Source organism: Benincasa hispida, chromosome 8 (genome assembly GCF_027475165.1).
Source record: "Benincasa hispida cultivar pf3 chromosome 8, pf3_genome.v1.1, whole genome shotgun sequence".
NCBI lineage: Eukaryota > Viridiplantae > Streptophyta > Magnoliopsida > Cucurbitales > Cucurbitaceae > Benincasa > Benincasa hispida.
Genome location: NC_143485.1, coordinates 9,930,235 through 9,946,802, shown reverse-complemented (window position 1 = coordinate 9,946,802; position 16,568 = coordinate 9,930,235). Strand labels below are relative to the sequence as shown.

General features: G+C 33.7%; 1 protein-coding gene across 1 annotated transcript; it reads left to right on the top strand.

The window, feature by feature from the left end:
* Positions 1–1,820: 1,820 nt before the first annotated feature.
* LOC120083213 (phosphatidate cytidylyltransferase family protein) lies at positions 1,821–13,236 on the top strand. The gene is made up of 14 exons (XM_039038868.2): positions 1,821–2,530; positions 6,130–6,242; positions 6,387–6,590; positions 6,769–6,873; positions 7,390–7,460; positions 7,533–7,613; positions 7,715–7,926; positions 8,097–8,286; positions 8,412–8,477; positions 9,580–9,668; positions 9,796–9,910; positions 11,016–11,067; positions 11,153–11,253; positions 12,712–13,236. The coding sequence occupies exons 1-14, from the start codon at positions 2,340–2,342 to the stop codon at positions 12,823–12,825; spliced, it is 1,704 nt and encodes a 567-aa protein (XP_038894796.1). The 5' UTR covers positions 1,821–2,339; the 3' UTR covers positions 12,826–13,236.
* The last annotated feature ends 3,332 nt before the right edge of the window (positions 13,237–16,568 follow it).

Here is a 16,568-nt window from a genome sequence, read left to right as displayed (position 1 = left end):
GCTGATTTTTGGCCTTGGAAAATGAGTCTTAAGAGGCGTTTGACACGCAAAATTGAGTTAAATTGAGTTAGTAATCATTATTTGAAAAGTTAGATTATCTAGGGAGTTAGATTATCTATGTTTGAGTTGTAGACTTGAGTTAAGTTGAGTTGAAATGTCTATGTTTGAGGTATTGAATTTAGTGAGAAAGTCTGTGTTTGGAGTGCAGAGTTGAATTTAGGTATCTTTTTTTGAACAAAATTGATTTTGTATTAAATTTTTTATGCTATTTTTTTAATAAAAAATTTCCAATTGTACACATATTTTTCTAAATTTTTTAACACTAAAAAATACTTAATTTTTTACCGTTATTAAAACATAATAAATTTCAAAGTAAACATACACTGTACATAAATTTTGAATTTAATTTTTGAACACTCAATTACATAATATTTTTTTTTCATTCCTATACACCAAACATATTCCAAACAAATGAAAACTTTTCATACTTATCTCTTTGTCATAAACACTAAAGAAGCTTAAAAATTGAACAACTTTTGTTTTTCCTTCTTGAAAGATATAACATATTTTCACCATACAATTTGAACACTCAATTGCATAACAATTTTATTTACATCTCTAAAGACATGTCATATTTCAATAAAATGAACATTCTTCCCCAAAATGAGCATTCTTCCCTACTCCCCAACGTTCAGTTTTTAACCCCCAATTAATTTTAACTCAACCATAAATACTAATTTAAAATAATGATTCTTATATTGTTTTTTGCCGATTAGTTGGAGGAAATATGCAATTAGTTTGAATCTTACAAGAAATATAACAAGCTATAATTAGATTAGTATGAAGCTAAATGCAAATAAAATTAAAATTAAACATACTACAACATACCTTCAAAGGTCCGAAATGAATTAGATCAAAACATAAGACTCAAAGGAGGTAGAAATATGATCTAAAAGAAGTGGTAGGAAACCGCATCAGTGCAACATTTAATTTATTATTAAAAAAGGGAAAGAAAAGTACTTTTTTAGCACAGCCTTTATTTTAGTAATCATTCTTATATGAAATAAAAAATGATGGTTAGAAGTGAAAAACAAGAAAGTTACAAAAGGATTATACCATTTTTTTAGTAACAACCTTTCTACACAAATATTGTATTTAACGTAGACAAAACACTAGCATTTAATATAATTAATAATTCTACAATATACTTTAATGGTGGTAGAACGTATGAGTTGAACATGCATAAAAATAGGGTTTTCATTAAGGGTCTATTTACATGTTCACAAAAAAAAAAAAAAAGGTTGTCATTAAGAGTCTCGTTAGAGGTGACTTTTGTTGGAGTTGGTCTCCTTGAGTGAATGTTAGTGTTGGTTGTTAGAGGTGGTTGTTACTGGAGTTGATCTGAAGGTGGTCTCAATTGGAATTGTCGTTGGAGTGAGTTGTTGGAGCCTAGAGTTGTTCGTCGGAGTAGGGCATGTGAAGGTGGTGGTCGGAGTATGTCGCCGAAGTTACTTGTGCGAAGGTAATCGTCGGAGTTGATCGCCGGAGTTGTTGTTGGAGGTGGTTCTTGGAGCTCGGAATTGGTTGTCGGAGTATGCAATCAGAGTGTGGTAGCGGTAGTTGTCGATGAGTGGAACCATTAAAAACATTAGAGGGAGAGAGAATTGGGGAGAATTGAGATGAGTTGATAAAATAATCAACTCAACCTCACCAACATTTGAAGTTAGTAGATTAAAATTGGTAAAATATAACAATTTAAAAGTTAGTGGATCAAAAGTTGAGTTCGGTAAAAAATAACAATGAGTTGGATTGCCAAACACACTCTTAATCAATTTTCCGACCTTGCATGTTGGCTTTTGAAACCTTCTTTCTACTTACTGGATTCAACTACTCAAAATGGAGTAAATTTGGAATTAGGGGAATTTTAATTTAAAATCCTGAAAAATCCGACTTCAAATGTAACGCGTGACAATGAAAAGAGAAAATTCCTGGAATATCTGATGTGTCCGGCCGTCCACCTCGCGCCGACGGGGTAGAAAATCTAGCTGCCTGCTGCGGTGGTGTATCAATCAAATCCAAGGAATTTCACACCAATTGCTTGATTCTGACTTCCAGTTGTTGGAATTGAAGCCGACTTGGCCTCAACAAACTCCGTGGATCTGAGATTCTGAGCAACGAGGGTATCCAAGTAGCGGCTTCAGAGGACCATCGGCCGTTTCGTGCCTCGTGTTGGGGATATTTTGCCGGAGGATTGCAACCCCATAATTGAATTCGTTGATATTTTGTTGGCAGATCTTTTTGCTTACTTGTCTGGATTTAGGGTTTTTGAAGCGGCCACTATGGCTTTCTCGATGACCCCGTTGCTGAACGGAGAGAGAGCAGTGGTCCTATTCTTCATCACCAGCGTCTTGGTTTCTCTCCCATTCTCCCTCCTCTACATTGGTCTTGCTCTCTCTCTTCTTACCGTTGCCGCTCTTTGGATCGAAATCCAAGCAGAGAGTTCCAATTCTCTTCATCAATTTAAGACCAGGTACCTTACTTTTCTTTTCTGTCTAATTCATCGAATTCTTGCTTTAGAACACATGTTGCGTGGGCTTCTCTAATTTAGAACGTTTATTTACGTCTCTGTTTAGTTTTTTCGGGCTTCCTGTTGATGTTATCTGATCTCTGGATGTTGCTTTGGAAATTTAGGATTATGAATGTGTTGGACCTCGAATAGTGAAAGCTTATGAGAAAGAATAGGAGAGAAGCGTAGGATAGACTATATATGTATATAGCAGGTGTGCTGAAACTGTGAGGATGTCGAATTTTGTGAATGTTTGGAATTTGGAAGAGTAGCTGGCCATCACGAATGGCTTATTTGTTCTTGTATGGCATGTTTGTCTTCTCTTATTACTTAATAGAACGATGGAAACTCAAATAACACTAAAAAATAATATCATTCATTGATTTCAAAGTGAGTACAAATAGCCTCTTAAATTGAAGGAGGGCGGCTGGAGGAATATAACTACCAGCCAACTAACTAATTTAAAGAAAGCCAAGATCCCTCAAGAAATAAAACTAATGAGTGTTAAGACAAAACTAATACAAGAATTACACAAGAAGCCAAGACTCTAAAGAGTACATCATAGAATAATGTAATTGGGTATTTGAGCACGTTTTGATCCAGGGAGGAAGCGAGAAATAATGTAGGGGAAGTGGGAGACGAGAAACAACAAAAAAGAAAATGGGAGAAATGGAGGAGGGAACTGTGATGACTTTCGGGACTAGCGTGAACAATAGAACACCTAGTGCAAAATGTTTCAAGAATTATTTCTATCTTGGATGACACACATAAGACCATGGTGACTATTCGTAGAACACTCTTAGGGACATGCAGTTGTAGAACAGAAAGAAGGAATATCTGAGAGGGTTACTTACACTCCCACTCTACAATACAACCACCCCCTAAATTCCACTCTCACACTTACATCATACCTACTTCTGGGGATGTTATTCGTTCATCTCCTAATTCATAAATTCAGCACTTTGATTGACCGATTGGTCCTGAAGATATAAATTTTTATAGCCTGCTGATTTGAACTCTAGTGATTCAAATGTTACTATTAATGAGTTTGTTTAATTAAATGGGGTTTCTATGATTTGCAAGAGGAACAACCCTTGTCACCCAAGCAGTCTCAGCCGTTAATTCAAGATGTCCCTTGGGCGTCCAAGGTTTATTGCAAGGTTGAATCATATCCTCTTTTTTATTCACAGAAGAATCCCTCACTAGTTCACGAAAACTCAGACCTTAATGTCAAGTTTTTTGGAAGAACCTTGTGTAAGATTGTTGACGTTTTCAAATCAGGAAATTTATCCATGAGACTAGAAGTCAAACCAACAGACACTTTGTTCCTCTCCGTCCTTCAGTCAGTCGGTTATTTCTCCTTTCAGGTCTGGTGTTAACTTAATTAAAGGTGTCATTAGCTCTTATTTTCCTCTGGATTTTGTCCCTTCTACAAGTATTCACGTTTTTGGATTTGATGGAGATTCTGAAAATAGTATATGAGTAGTGTGGAGCCAGAAGCATCTTTGAAGCAGGTGTCTTTGATTCAAGGATGATGTCCAAGATCATTTGACTTAGGCTCCTCATTCGTTATTGCCTAACCTTCTTTAGCTCCTTCAAAGTTTTCATCTTTAATCAAGGCTTGTGGAATACAACTCAAGGAAATCCATCCTTTATCCCCTCAAGTTAAGATCTAAGGGGTTGTGGTAGTTTGATTGTCAATCAAGGTTGGAATTTTTCTTTGAACATTAGAGATCTTGGGAGCAAATTCAAAGGGGTTGCTTTATGAAGGATGGTTGGATTCATGTTTGCTGATTTTGAAAGATATGAGGTTTCATTTTAATTGGTGGTGATTTGATATCACTTGTTGGGCTCTCTGTTCTGTTCTCCTATTGGAAGACTTTCAAGCGTTAGGAGGAAGTTTCTTTTCTAGCTTCTTGGTGCTGGTTCTTCCAAAGCTTCTTTCATCAGATTTTTAGTTCGTGCAAAGTGGAAGAGTTTTTAGTTTGCTCCATGATGGGCTTTTGTTGGGTGGTGGTTGTCTTTTGGTTTTCTTTGGTCGTTTTTGTAGTAGTCCTTGTTTTTCTGTATTTGAAAGGAGGTATGTTAGTGAAGCTGTTAGAAAGATTATTTCTATTTTTTGAAACGGAAACATAACTTTTCATTGATGTTTTGAAAAGAGTCTAATTCTCCAAATACAAGATACATTAGATAGAAATACAACTGAGAGGAAGGGGATCCGTAGAGAGAAAGTTCTATTTGATTGGTATTTGATGTTTGTACGTTTTTTCCCCCTCCTTTTGGGAGTTTGTATCTTTTAACTTTTATTCCTTCATTAATTTAAGGCCAGGTACCTTATTTTTCTTGATAGTTTTTGTAGTACTTGTTTTAAAGTATTTGAAAGGAGGTATGTTAGCCGAAGTTGTTAGAAAGGTTATTTTTATTTGATTGTATTTGATGTTTGTACCTTTTCTTTTTGCTCTCCTTTTGGGAGTTTGTACCTTTTAACTTTTATTCCTTTTCATTACATCAATGAGAAGTTGCTTTTTGTTTCTTGTTTCAAAAGGAAAGAAAAAAAGAAAAAAAGAAATTTGTGTGTGCCTAAGGAACACAAATTTGGATATGATGACACATCATTTGTTCAAAATCTAGGCCATGATTCGAACACAACACGATCACATTTATTAAGCATATATGTAAATATTTTTGTGAATTCGAGCATAGCTCATTGGATAAAGGCACAAGTTACCATCCCAAAGGTTATGGTTCGATTCACTCCTCGCAATTGTTGAAATAAAAAAGTTATACATCATTTTTATACAAGAAGGAATATTAAAATCAATAAACTTATGCATTTATTTGCTTAAAAGTCTTGGACTGAAAATCTTAAAATTTATTTTTGACAAATGTTTTTCTTTTTTTTCTTTTTTTTTCCTTTTTGAGTTCAACAACAAGCGAGGGCGGAAAATTAGAATCTCTAACCTCTTGGTTGAAGACATATGCTTTAACCAGTTGAGCTATAGTTAGGCTGGCTATTTTTGTTCTATGTTACTACAGACATCCATTTATTCAGCTTGATAAGTATTCAATACATGCCTAACAAGTCTTAGCCTCATAATTAACTTTTACAACCAGTCTGACACTTGTTGATTGTGCTAATCAGTGTCTGACACTTGTTCAACAAGTATCGAAGCATTGGAATATCCAACTCGTATTGGACAAAGACGCTTTTCCCTACCTAAAGTGTTTGTGTTTCTTAGCATGCGTCTATATCTATTCTAACTAAATTTAGAGGTTACATTTCTCCTTTTACCCCTTATCTTGTAAACTTCCACTGTTGGAGACCCAACAAAGAAATGGATATTTTGTCACCTAAATTTGCGTAAGTTTCTAAGAGATCTTCTAATTCTATTATTCTTTTTTTGTTCTAGTATCTTTGAATTCCCAATACCAATAAAAACTTATTTTGATTTTTAAATTGGATGAGTGGCCTTTATAGTCAACTGCAATGACTTTGCTTAAAGACATATTTTCTTATGTTGTTTTTTTTGCGTCATCAATGATTTTCAATGCCATTTCTGTAGGCCAGGTGCTTCATCGGGAATACTATTGGGAGCAATTACACTACCTGCTGTAATGCTTGCTAAGATGATTCAGCTTACTAGAGCTTTCTCATCCAATCACATTGCACTCGAGGGTATGGGGTTTCTAAATAAACAATGACTATTATTGGCATTATTATTAAAGTTCTCTTAATTTAGTTGTTGGTACTGTAACTAAGCCCTTTTGTTATTATTATTGGTTAATGACAACCAGAACTTTTCAACTTTTATATATTTAGAGATCGAGACTTGGACTATGCAATTCTGGTCCACATCAGCTTGCTGCTTGAGTGTGCTTATGCTCCTCTGGAATGCTATGCATGAGTCTGATGTTGTTTCACAAGCTTTCCCCCAACGTCTTTGGAGATTGAGGCTTGGTTTAGGGTGTAAGATTTTATATGGGGCTGTGTGCTATAGTTCCCTAGCAACAATATATCCTAATGGTAACTAAATTTGCTTCTTGTAAATTTATTCTTCCCATTCTCATAAAATAAAACCATTTTTGTCCTTGTTAAGATCAGCGAATAAGATGGAGAAAAATCTGCAGAAGTTTTTGTTGAGTTTTTGAATTCATGTTTCAATTCTTATTTTTGTTCTTTCTTCTGATTTCTTTTCAATCAGTTGTCCGTGTGGCTCTTATGTTGTCCTGGATACTCTGTCACGGGTTAATTGCTTCTAAATTGATTCGGCATCTTCTTTGTACTTTTCCAGCTTGTGCATCCATTGGTATGTGTTTTCTTTCTCTTTTCTATTTATAGTGGATGGTTTTAATTTCTTTGGTATCTGGGAAAAACTAAAATCACCATATTGTAACATGTCTAAAAGTGTGTAGTTTTAATTAATTAAAACGATCAACCATAACAAGGCAAATTAGGTGTCATGTTTAGTCCCAATGGGAACAAATGTAAATGTTTTTAATTTCTGGATGCTTTTTAGGAATCCATCTGTATTCTTTTCCACCAAGAAAGGTTCATTCTGAATCACAAGAATTTTTTTTCCTTTTCTTTTTTCATTCATTTTGTCCGATTAATATTATTTTCTTCCCAAAAATGCTGTGTTCTACTTCTAATTGACACTAACGATCTGCAACTCTAGCAGTACGATTAATTGCTTCAATTTTCTTGGTCCAGCTTCCACTAGTAGTTATGGTCATACTCAGAAGCCAAACTTATGATTTTTTCATGTTTAAATCAACTTCTTTCATGTCCTTACATCTTCATTGTTAGTGGCATCTTGTTGTAGGGGAGGCACTCTTGGTTACAGCTGGACTTGTTCTCTACTTTGGTGACATGCTGGGATGTACTATTGCTAAGGTCGGCATTGTATATATTTTCCTTGGAATGTAATTGTTGCCTATATGTTTAATAAGAGATTGGTTGGAGCAGATGCTTGGGGCTTTTAGTTCGTCAGACTTGGTTTCTTTTCAGTATATGATGAACAGAAGTGAGATTAGTCCCATAATTCAGGTTTACATCTTATCTGATGGAAGCTGATTCACATTATTTAACTTCAGTAATTCACAGTTTTTAGTCTCTTTGGGGAATAACGTGCTTGTTCCTTCATGTAGGGTCTGCTGCTTGGCCTTCTTCTGTGCTCAGTGGTCTTTAAACGTCTCCACGTATGGGAATGCATTTTGAACACAGAAAACTCTGAAGCCGAGAAATACTTTGAGATTAGAAGATCTATGATATTTTTTGCTCTCCTTGGATTCATTTTGATTGTGGTCATCCCATCATGGATGATGTTAGTTCATGAATTTGACACACATCCTTTCTTATGGTATGGAATCCATTGGAATTTGGACTTCAGTTCATTGAAAATTTGAGATTTTTCATTCACACTCTTGACGCACTACACAAATTGTTAAAAGTTGATTCATTGACCTCATTGGAGCAGTTTTTGTCATGTTAACTATTTATGCTCATCCATCATATTTGACTTTCTGTCAGGGTCATATCCTTCACATTTTCAGAACCACTTAAAAGGATATCTTTATGTGTCTACTGGTTGTCACTTATATGTGCATCTATTCTGCGGTTCTATAATATCTCAAGAAGTAGCAAGATTGAGAGAATTCTTCTTCGTAAATACTATCATCTCATGGCTGTTTTGATGTTTCTTCCTGCACTTATCTTTCAGGTAAACTGGGGCTAATGATTGATCTTTAGTTAGAACGATAATTTGTGTTCTAGTCAAAACAATGTTGGCATTCTGGATTAGCGTGCCCACATTCTGAAAAGTTTTCTTTTTAATTTTTTTTTCAGCCAAGGTTTCTCAATCTAGCCTTTGGTGCAGCTTTGGCAGTTTTCTTGGCATTAGAAATTATTCGAGTAAGTTAATTTATATGGACATATGAATTTACTATTTACACTAATATTGATTTTGCATTGCTGTATCGTCATCTACACTCATTTATTTGATATGCTTGGTGGCTGATATTTTCACTTTAGGAGATGTTAATTGTTTCCTTAAAAAGAACTTTGGGAGATGTTAATTGATATGATTGCTGTTAGACACAGAATATTTGCTCTCGGTCAAGTAAACTATTATACTCCATGAATTGTGTATATGATAATAAGTGGAGGTGAACTCGAAAAGTATGTGGGAGCTTAACAACTTGGAGCCATCGCTTACTTTTTGAAACGCTTGTAGTTCCTTTTTGATATGCTTGGAGCCTTCGCTTAGATGAAAACTATTGTACTTTTTGATATGCTTGGAGCCTTCACTTAGATGAAAACTATTGTACTTTTTGATATGCTTGGAGCTTAAACACTTGGCTTGCTAAAGAAATCTTTGTCATGAAAAATAATCTCTGTGTTTATGTCCTTAGACCCTTGCAGCATGCAATGAATGACATTAAGTCATCACAAAAGTGGAAGACTTGAATAAAATCTTTAGTGAAAATTCTCTAATACGCAACCAATCAAGAGGAAAATCAGAACTTCCTATGACTTTTCTTATGGGGGAAGGGTTTTATAATGATTGTAAATAGTGCATATTCTGTTGACTATTACTTGATGTCATCATGGTGCCTAATTTGTTCATGTTACTGAAAGAGACAGGGTAGGAGGTAAGAAGGGAAACTTTATGCTTGGGCCATAAGCATTGTAATATTATATGCTGTAAAATATCATTAATATAATCCATTTATGATTCAACTACCGGCTTCCAATAATTGAATGAAGGGATATACATTAATTATATTATGGCAGGTGCATCTAGAAACGTATTCCATTTATCAAGTTGCTTAACTTTTATAAAAAATGCAGTGGAAGGATGACCTGCTTCAATGATTATAACAAGTCACTGATTATCAAGAAATCAAAGTCTAATCAATGATTATATGTGCATGTGTGTGTGGAATTAGAAGAATAAAACATGAGACGAGCCTAAATATTTTTATTATTTTTCTCACCTAAATCATTACTCTAGGTATGGAGGATTTGGCCTTTGGGCCAACCTGTGCATCAATTTATGAATGCTTTCACAGACCACCGAGACTCTGAACTTCTTATTGTGAGGTATTTATCTTGGTTTTCATATATACTGTAGATTATTGTTAACTTTAGGAGAATAAATTTTAACTAATCCTTTTATCAGTTTTTTTCTCTGAACCTAATCCTTTTATCTGTTAAACCTTTTTTTAAGCCACTTCTCACTTCTATTGGGATGTGCGCTTCCTATTTGGATGTCCTCTGGTTACAATGACCGTCCACTTGCACCTTTTGCTGGAATACTGAGTCTTGGAATTGGAGATACAATGGTGAGTGGATTATACCCTCATCTCTGGTTGTGATACTGAGATACCTGCTTGAATTTAAATGATGAAGTTCTTCTCTTTAGAGTTTATCCTGAAATATGTGCTCTTTTTTTTTTTTTTTTTTTTTTTTTTTTTTTTTTATGTATAGTTTGTTCACTTGGTTAAACTAGTTTTTTAATCAATGTGGCACGGAAGAGTTGAAAACTCTCAACCATTTATGCTTGTTTATTTTCTTAGCCGATAAGTTTTTGTTTCCTAAAGTAAATGATGCATGTTCATCTGCTCTCCCTGGAAATCTATGATTCTTAACGTTTTTTATCCTCCAATATCAACCTTTGACAACTGTTGGAGTTTCTGAGTTCCAAATGTTATATTTTCCCCTTTCATTTGTTCTCTAGGTTTAAAGATTTTCCACTTTTACCTCTGGTTTATTTCTAATGCTCACTTTTGATCTTTGGGTTTAACTTGAATTAATTAATACAAAATGAATATAATGTGATATTTTTCTAATTTATTTTAAAATTGATAGAAATTTAATGAAAACTAATTTAATTATGATTTATTTAATTTTTCTAACTTAATTAATAAACAAAGTCATGCACATTAAATTTTAAAGTGAGCATTATTGAAAACTGAGGGGTAAAAATGTAAAATCTTGAAACTTAGGATCAAATGGAAATTCAAGTAAAAAACCCAAGGGTAAAAATTAAAATATATTTAAAAATCTAGGAACTAAATGAAAACTAAACTCAAAACTCAAGGGTATAAGTACAACATTTTGAAACATAGGAACCAAACGTTTCTACCTAAAACTCAAAAGGACCAAGAAAAGTATTTTTTCCCTGATTTAATTTATGGTTGGTGGTTGTTAGTGTTGTTACTGAACCTGACATGTACATAAGTTATGAATTTACGGATCCTCTCTACTTTAAAGTGAGGTAAAAATGAATTTCACTTCAGCCCCCATTTGGTTGGAAAATGGCAACACTTAACTATAACTTGACTTTTCAATGTCCAATATGGACATAATTTTTACAGCATGCAAGTGGTTCAATCTACCACCATTTTTTAAAAATAAAAATGATAGTTTTCTTTCTTTCTTTCTCAGGCATCTGTTGTTGGCCACAAGTATGGTGTCCTTCGGTGGAGCAAAACTGGCAGTGAGTATTGTTTGTGTTCATATGCACTCTGTAATATAGGCTTTTACGATTTAAATTTCTGGTACTGTAATCTTGCACCTTGTAGAGAAAACCATTGAAGGCACAGCAGCTGGTATTACATCTGTCCTGGCCGCTTGTTCCATTCTGCTTCCACTTCTAGCATCCACCGGATATATTTTGACAGAGGTTGGTCGATCTCTCCGTTCCTCTAAAAAACTAACCAGCGCAAAGAAAATTCAAGAAAATGGTATTGATTAGAAAAGGAATGCAGCAAAATAGAATCTCAAATGATTTGATGAACTTGAGTGTCTCTCTTGAGCAAGCTCAGGACCCAATTAGAAAATTGCTTGCTTTGAGGCAGAGGCTCATTCTACTTATGAACACCCCCTCCAACAAGCTCACTCTAACAAACAGTAACCATTTCATATAGCTACTCTATACTAAATGACCTATTCACTAATTAGACCCTAAATCTATGGTAACTTTGCCTCTAAAACCTCGTATCCTCAAAATGTAGGTTAATTAAGGGTGTTTGAAGAGTACTATATGCCCAATTGAGAAGTTCAATCCCTTTTCTTTGAGTCATGGGGCCGTTAGGAATGACTTTTTTAAGTAGTTGAAAATTTTAAAGCACTTAAAAAAGTATCCAAAATGAACCTTGGGTTATATACTTGATGTGTGTCGAGAGGTCATCTTCTAGCATACGAGTTAAAGACATGCAATTCCGAAGGTAAATGACCAAAGGTCTCTATGACGGGCACATTTTTTCCATTTTCCTTGCGCTAGCTTGTGGTCACTTTTTCCTCACCACATCCACCGTGTGCTGCTAGCTCCAAAATTATCCTATCGACCACTATAGAGAAATCACTGTGTGCAATGCTTGTAGGACTAGGACTGACATGAACTAGAACAGGTGTTCCCTCAAGAGCCAATTTGTTGGTGACTATACCATGCCTGTCATCGAACAATGTGAAACTTGAGGCCTAAATCGATTTCCCATTATTTTTTTATTATGGAAATACTCATAAAAAATTCTTCCAGCCAGTTCCATTTCCCATAGATTGTAAAACAGAACTATGTTCCTTTGAAACCTCAAAATCGACAAATGAACAGAGTGAAAGGCAAGTTGCAAACCAAACCTTAACAGTCACAAATACTTCACATCCTCCGGCCTGTTAATTTTCTTATGATTGTTTCAGTTGAGTTCATTTCTTCTACCTCTGTCATTGGAGGTCCGTCTCTCAACGAAATCAACCTCATTCCCATTGTTCTTGTTGCTGAAGGTTTGAGAGAGGACTGCGACCCATGTTAGAAAGAGAAAAGAGACGAGGTTGTGTGAGAGAGAAAATGGAGATAGAGGTAGGGGTGCCAATTAATGGATAACATTAAAAAAATGAATTATGAATTATTAAATAATTAAAAAAGGCACTTGAGTCGGGCTGATTGTTTCGTGAGATTAGTTAAGGTGCATACAAGTTGGTCTGGACACTTGTGGATAAAAAAAACACGTTCACTACCATGTCACAGTCAAACAAGCAAACCATTTCGGATCCAAATAAAATTAATTAATAATTAACTTATGGATATTGATAATTTATAATTTTTATGTCAATATATTCATAATATCGTTGATGATTTTTTCAGCGGTGGCTGTCTCTGCTCCTAGCCGTCACAATTAGTGGTTTGTTGGAGGCTTATACAGCACAACTTGACAATGCTTTCATACCACTTGTGTTCTTCAGCCTTCTTTGCATGTAGAAGCGATCAGATCTCCTTGCAGCCAACTCAGCTTGTTGCTTCCTCCTCCATTCTCCAAATAAAACTTCAACTTAGCGTCTCACTAAACGCCTCGAGGGTTACGTTCTTCACCAGATTGCACATTTTTTTTTGTACATAAGAGCTCATATTTACTGCTGGAAATCTCTAACACATTGCCCTTGTATCATATTCCGTTGTCTGATTTGATTTGTGCTCTTTTCAATTCAAAAGGTATACTGTTAGCTGTAGAGGGGAGGGAGGGACGGGGAGAGATTTTGTGTAATTTGTAATGTTGGGGTGGTGTGGCTGTTTAATTTTTGTAGCAATAAACCGTTGGAAGATATATAATGTTACTTATAGAAATACATACATGCATTCAATACAATACATATACTTGAAACTTTTCTCTTTTACAACTTTCTAGTTTGTATGGTGGACGGATTACTTGGTAGCAGTTCTCATCTTTTTTATCATTCTTTTACTTGATCTTATATTATTATGGTCAGTACTTACGATGATTATTTTATTTTGATATTGTTATGAAATAGCTTAGTGGATGACTGAGAAGACTGTCTTTAAGGCCATTTGGTCCACTTGGTCCACTAACTTCTTAAGTTGGTGTAAACAATTCAATTTCAATAGTAAACATTATTAAAGTTTTCACATTTATTGTGTAACTCAATCTTTCTATCTTTTTCTACTTTTTACATTTATCAAGGAATTCTATCTTTCTCTCCATCTTTACTTTTCACAATCATCGAGTAATGTCATCTCCTCTTAATCTACTTTTCATAATTATTGAGGAATTTTATCTTATAACTCTAGACCTTAAACATAAATTTACTAATTTCAGCATATTAATTCTATATAAATTTACTAATTTCAGCATATTAATTCCATTCTTATTAACTCCACTCGATCAGACATCCCCTCAATGTGTAGAAAAGAACATACAATGTTGATCAATTATCAAGCAAAGACACACCCATAGTATTGATTTGTGTTTTTCTGAGCTGACATGAAGGGACAATAAGAAATGGCTCTTGAGTTCTCTTTGACTTTGTAGTGTAGGGCAAAGCACTGTTCTATAAACAACCCCTACAATTTGCTACCATCGTTGAGTTAGGCCAAGTGCCTAAGGGCACTAGTTAGGTTATATACTTGTATATACATCATATTGATCCTCATATATACTTAATTATGTATATGTAACATTCCACGGGACAGAGATTAGGATATATATACTCACCTATACATTATATAGTTTCCATAGGTATATCTAGATATAGGTATAGATGCTTAGATATACATTTCAATGTTACATATTAGGTTTGTCACTAATTTGAATCAAGGTTTAAAAAACTAATTTGATCTAATGTTTGTTATTTTTCTTGTTGGCTGTCAATGGATATTATTATGGTTTACAGGTAAGGTTTTACCATATTCCTCTCCTTTCATCCAACATCCATGTATTTTTTAATTGTTTTTTTGGATTTAGAGTTCCATTTCTCTACCTTTTCTCCTTAGAATATGTACTCACATATCTATTTTACGTTACTACTAGTTGTTCTTAACCCATAACTTCATAAGCGTCAGATAAATAGCCACTCATTTGATGTAATAATGGTCAACGTTATAAAGTAGTTTTTAAACAAATTTGAATGGAAGAGTTAAATATCTAATTTCACTTGATGTTTATTATTTTAGTTAATCTGTATTAATGTTTCTCTCTTCCCCAATAATTATGAACGGTAGAAAACACACATGGAGGCGTAGTGGAAAATTTTGATCGAAATTTCAAGATTTTAATAGGCACGAAATTCCGGTAAAGGTGAAAATTCGATTTACGCCCAATTTTTCAAAGTTTCGATATATCCATCAAAATTTAAAGATTAATCTTTTTCGAAGTTTTTTTTTTCCTCTTTTACCCTAAGAAATTTGTATTTTTAAAGAGACCACATATTTATCTTTAACTTTATTTAATTTTTTTTATTGATTTTTTACATTATTTCACCTCAAACTTGAATTGATGTGGGTTCTTTAATATTTCTCTCGTTTTCTTTGAAACTTTATTTACTTGTAGAGTTTTCTTTTTCTTCTTTCCATTATGTTGTGCTATGTTTAATCTTATGTTTTTTTGTATCTCTCTTTTGTTTAATATTATGATTTTTATATCCTTATTATGTTACACAAGTTTAATGCTAAGATTTTTCATTTTCGTATCCACTTCATTTTGTAATAAATAATATATAATTATCTTTGTATGCAAATATTTCATAGCCTTTTGTTTTTGTAATTAATTACCAATGTTTGATATTATTTTGTAATTATTTCTCTATTTTTTTTTTAAATTTCTGCTCTCACATTGACATTTACACATATATTTTACAATATGCATCTAAGTGTTGTCTTGCTTTATAGAAATGATGATCAAGATAGTCAATTATAGTCTAATTCAGTCATAATAAGAGTTTCATTAACTAATTATAACAATTTCCATAAAGTATTAAAAAAATTTCATCGATATCGATATTTTCATAAAATCGAGACCTCAATATTTGTGCCGATATCAATATTTTGGCCTTGCTTTTGGGGGTAATATTTTGTTCAAAATTGTTTAGTTTTAATATCTTGTCACCCTTTTAGTAAAGATAACTCAAGTTGATACATATTATGCTAAATTTCTACTATCAAGTTCTTAAAAAGTGTCTTTTTATCTGGAAAACTTTCACAAAATAACCCAAAAACAAAAAATAAAAAACTTTTCTATGGATGACCCCTTTCTTAAAACTTTTACATGGTTGATCTTTTTGCCATGTGAAATATCAGTTATACCTCCACTTTTTAAAACCAAACAAGTCGACACCTATTCCATATCGTTCGCATTCTCCTAATACTTCTCTCATTTCTCGATTATTTATCTCAGTGTTTTCTCAATTTCTCCCTTCATCTTCGGCGTCGTTCACTGCTCATTGATTGTATCTACACATTTTCACCTCCATTTTAATTTCGTTTCCACTATTCCAGTAAACTGAAAGGTATGTTACTCTCGTCCATCGTTGTTTGAAATCGTTCAGTACATGAGTTTGATTGGGGTTCATTTAGTACATGGATATAGATCGCATAGCTTTATATAATCGATCATATAGCTTTATATAATCAATCGTATAGTTTTAATAAAAGATCGTATAACTTTTAATACTAGATCGCATAGATTCATATACTAGATCGCACATATTTATATAATCGATCATATAACTTTTAATAAATGCTAACAATCGTATAGCTTTTGCTAAACGATCATATAGCTTTTTTAAACGATCGTATAACTTTTAATACAAGATCATATAACTTTTCATAAATGATCATATAACTTTTCATAAATGATCATATAACTTTTCATAAATGATCATATAACTTTTAATAAAATGATGGTATAGCTTTTCATACTCAATCGTTTAACCTTTCATACTCGATCTTATAGCTTTTAATACCCGATCATATATGTTTACTAGATTGTAGATGGCGCATTTAGTCTCAGTTGAGAAACATTTTCCTGCTACTATAACTTGCTTGGCTCATATTGGCAAGACGAATGCACTGATGAAGAAGAAACTAACCAAAACACAGATGGGCATGTTGAGGAAAACATGCTTTGGCCCACTCTTGGACGTCGACCGTGTATTCAATGGCCAACTTGCGTATCATTTTCTTTTAAGGGAGGTCACCGATGAAAATCTAGA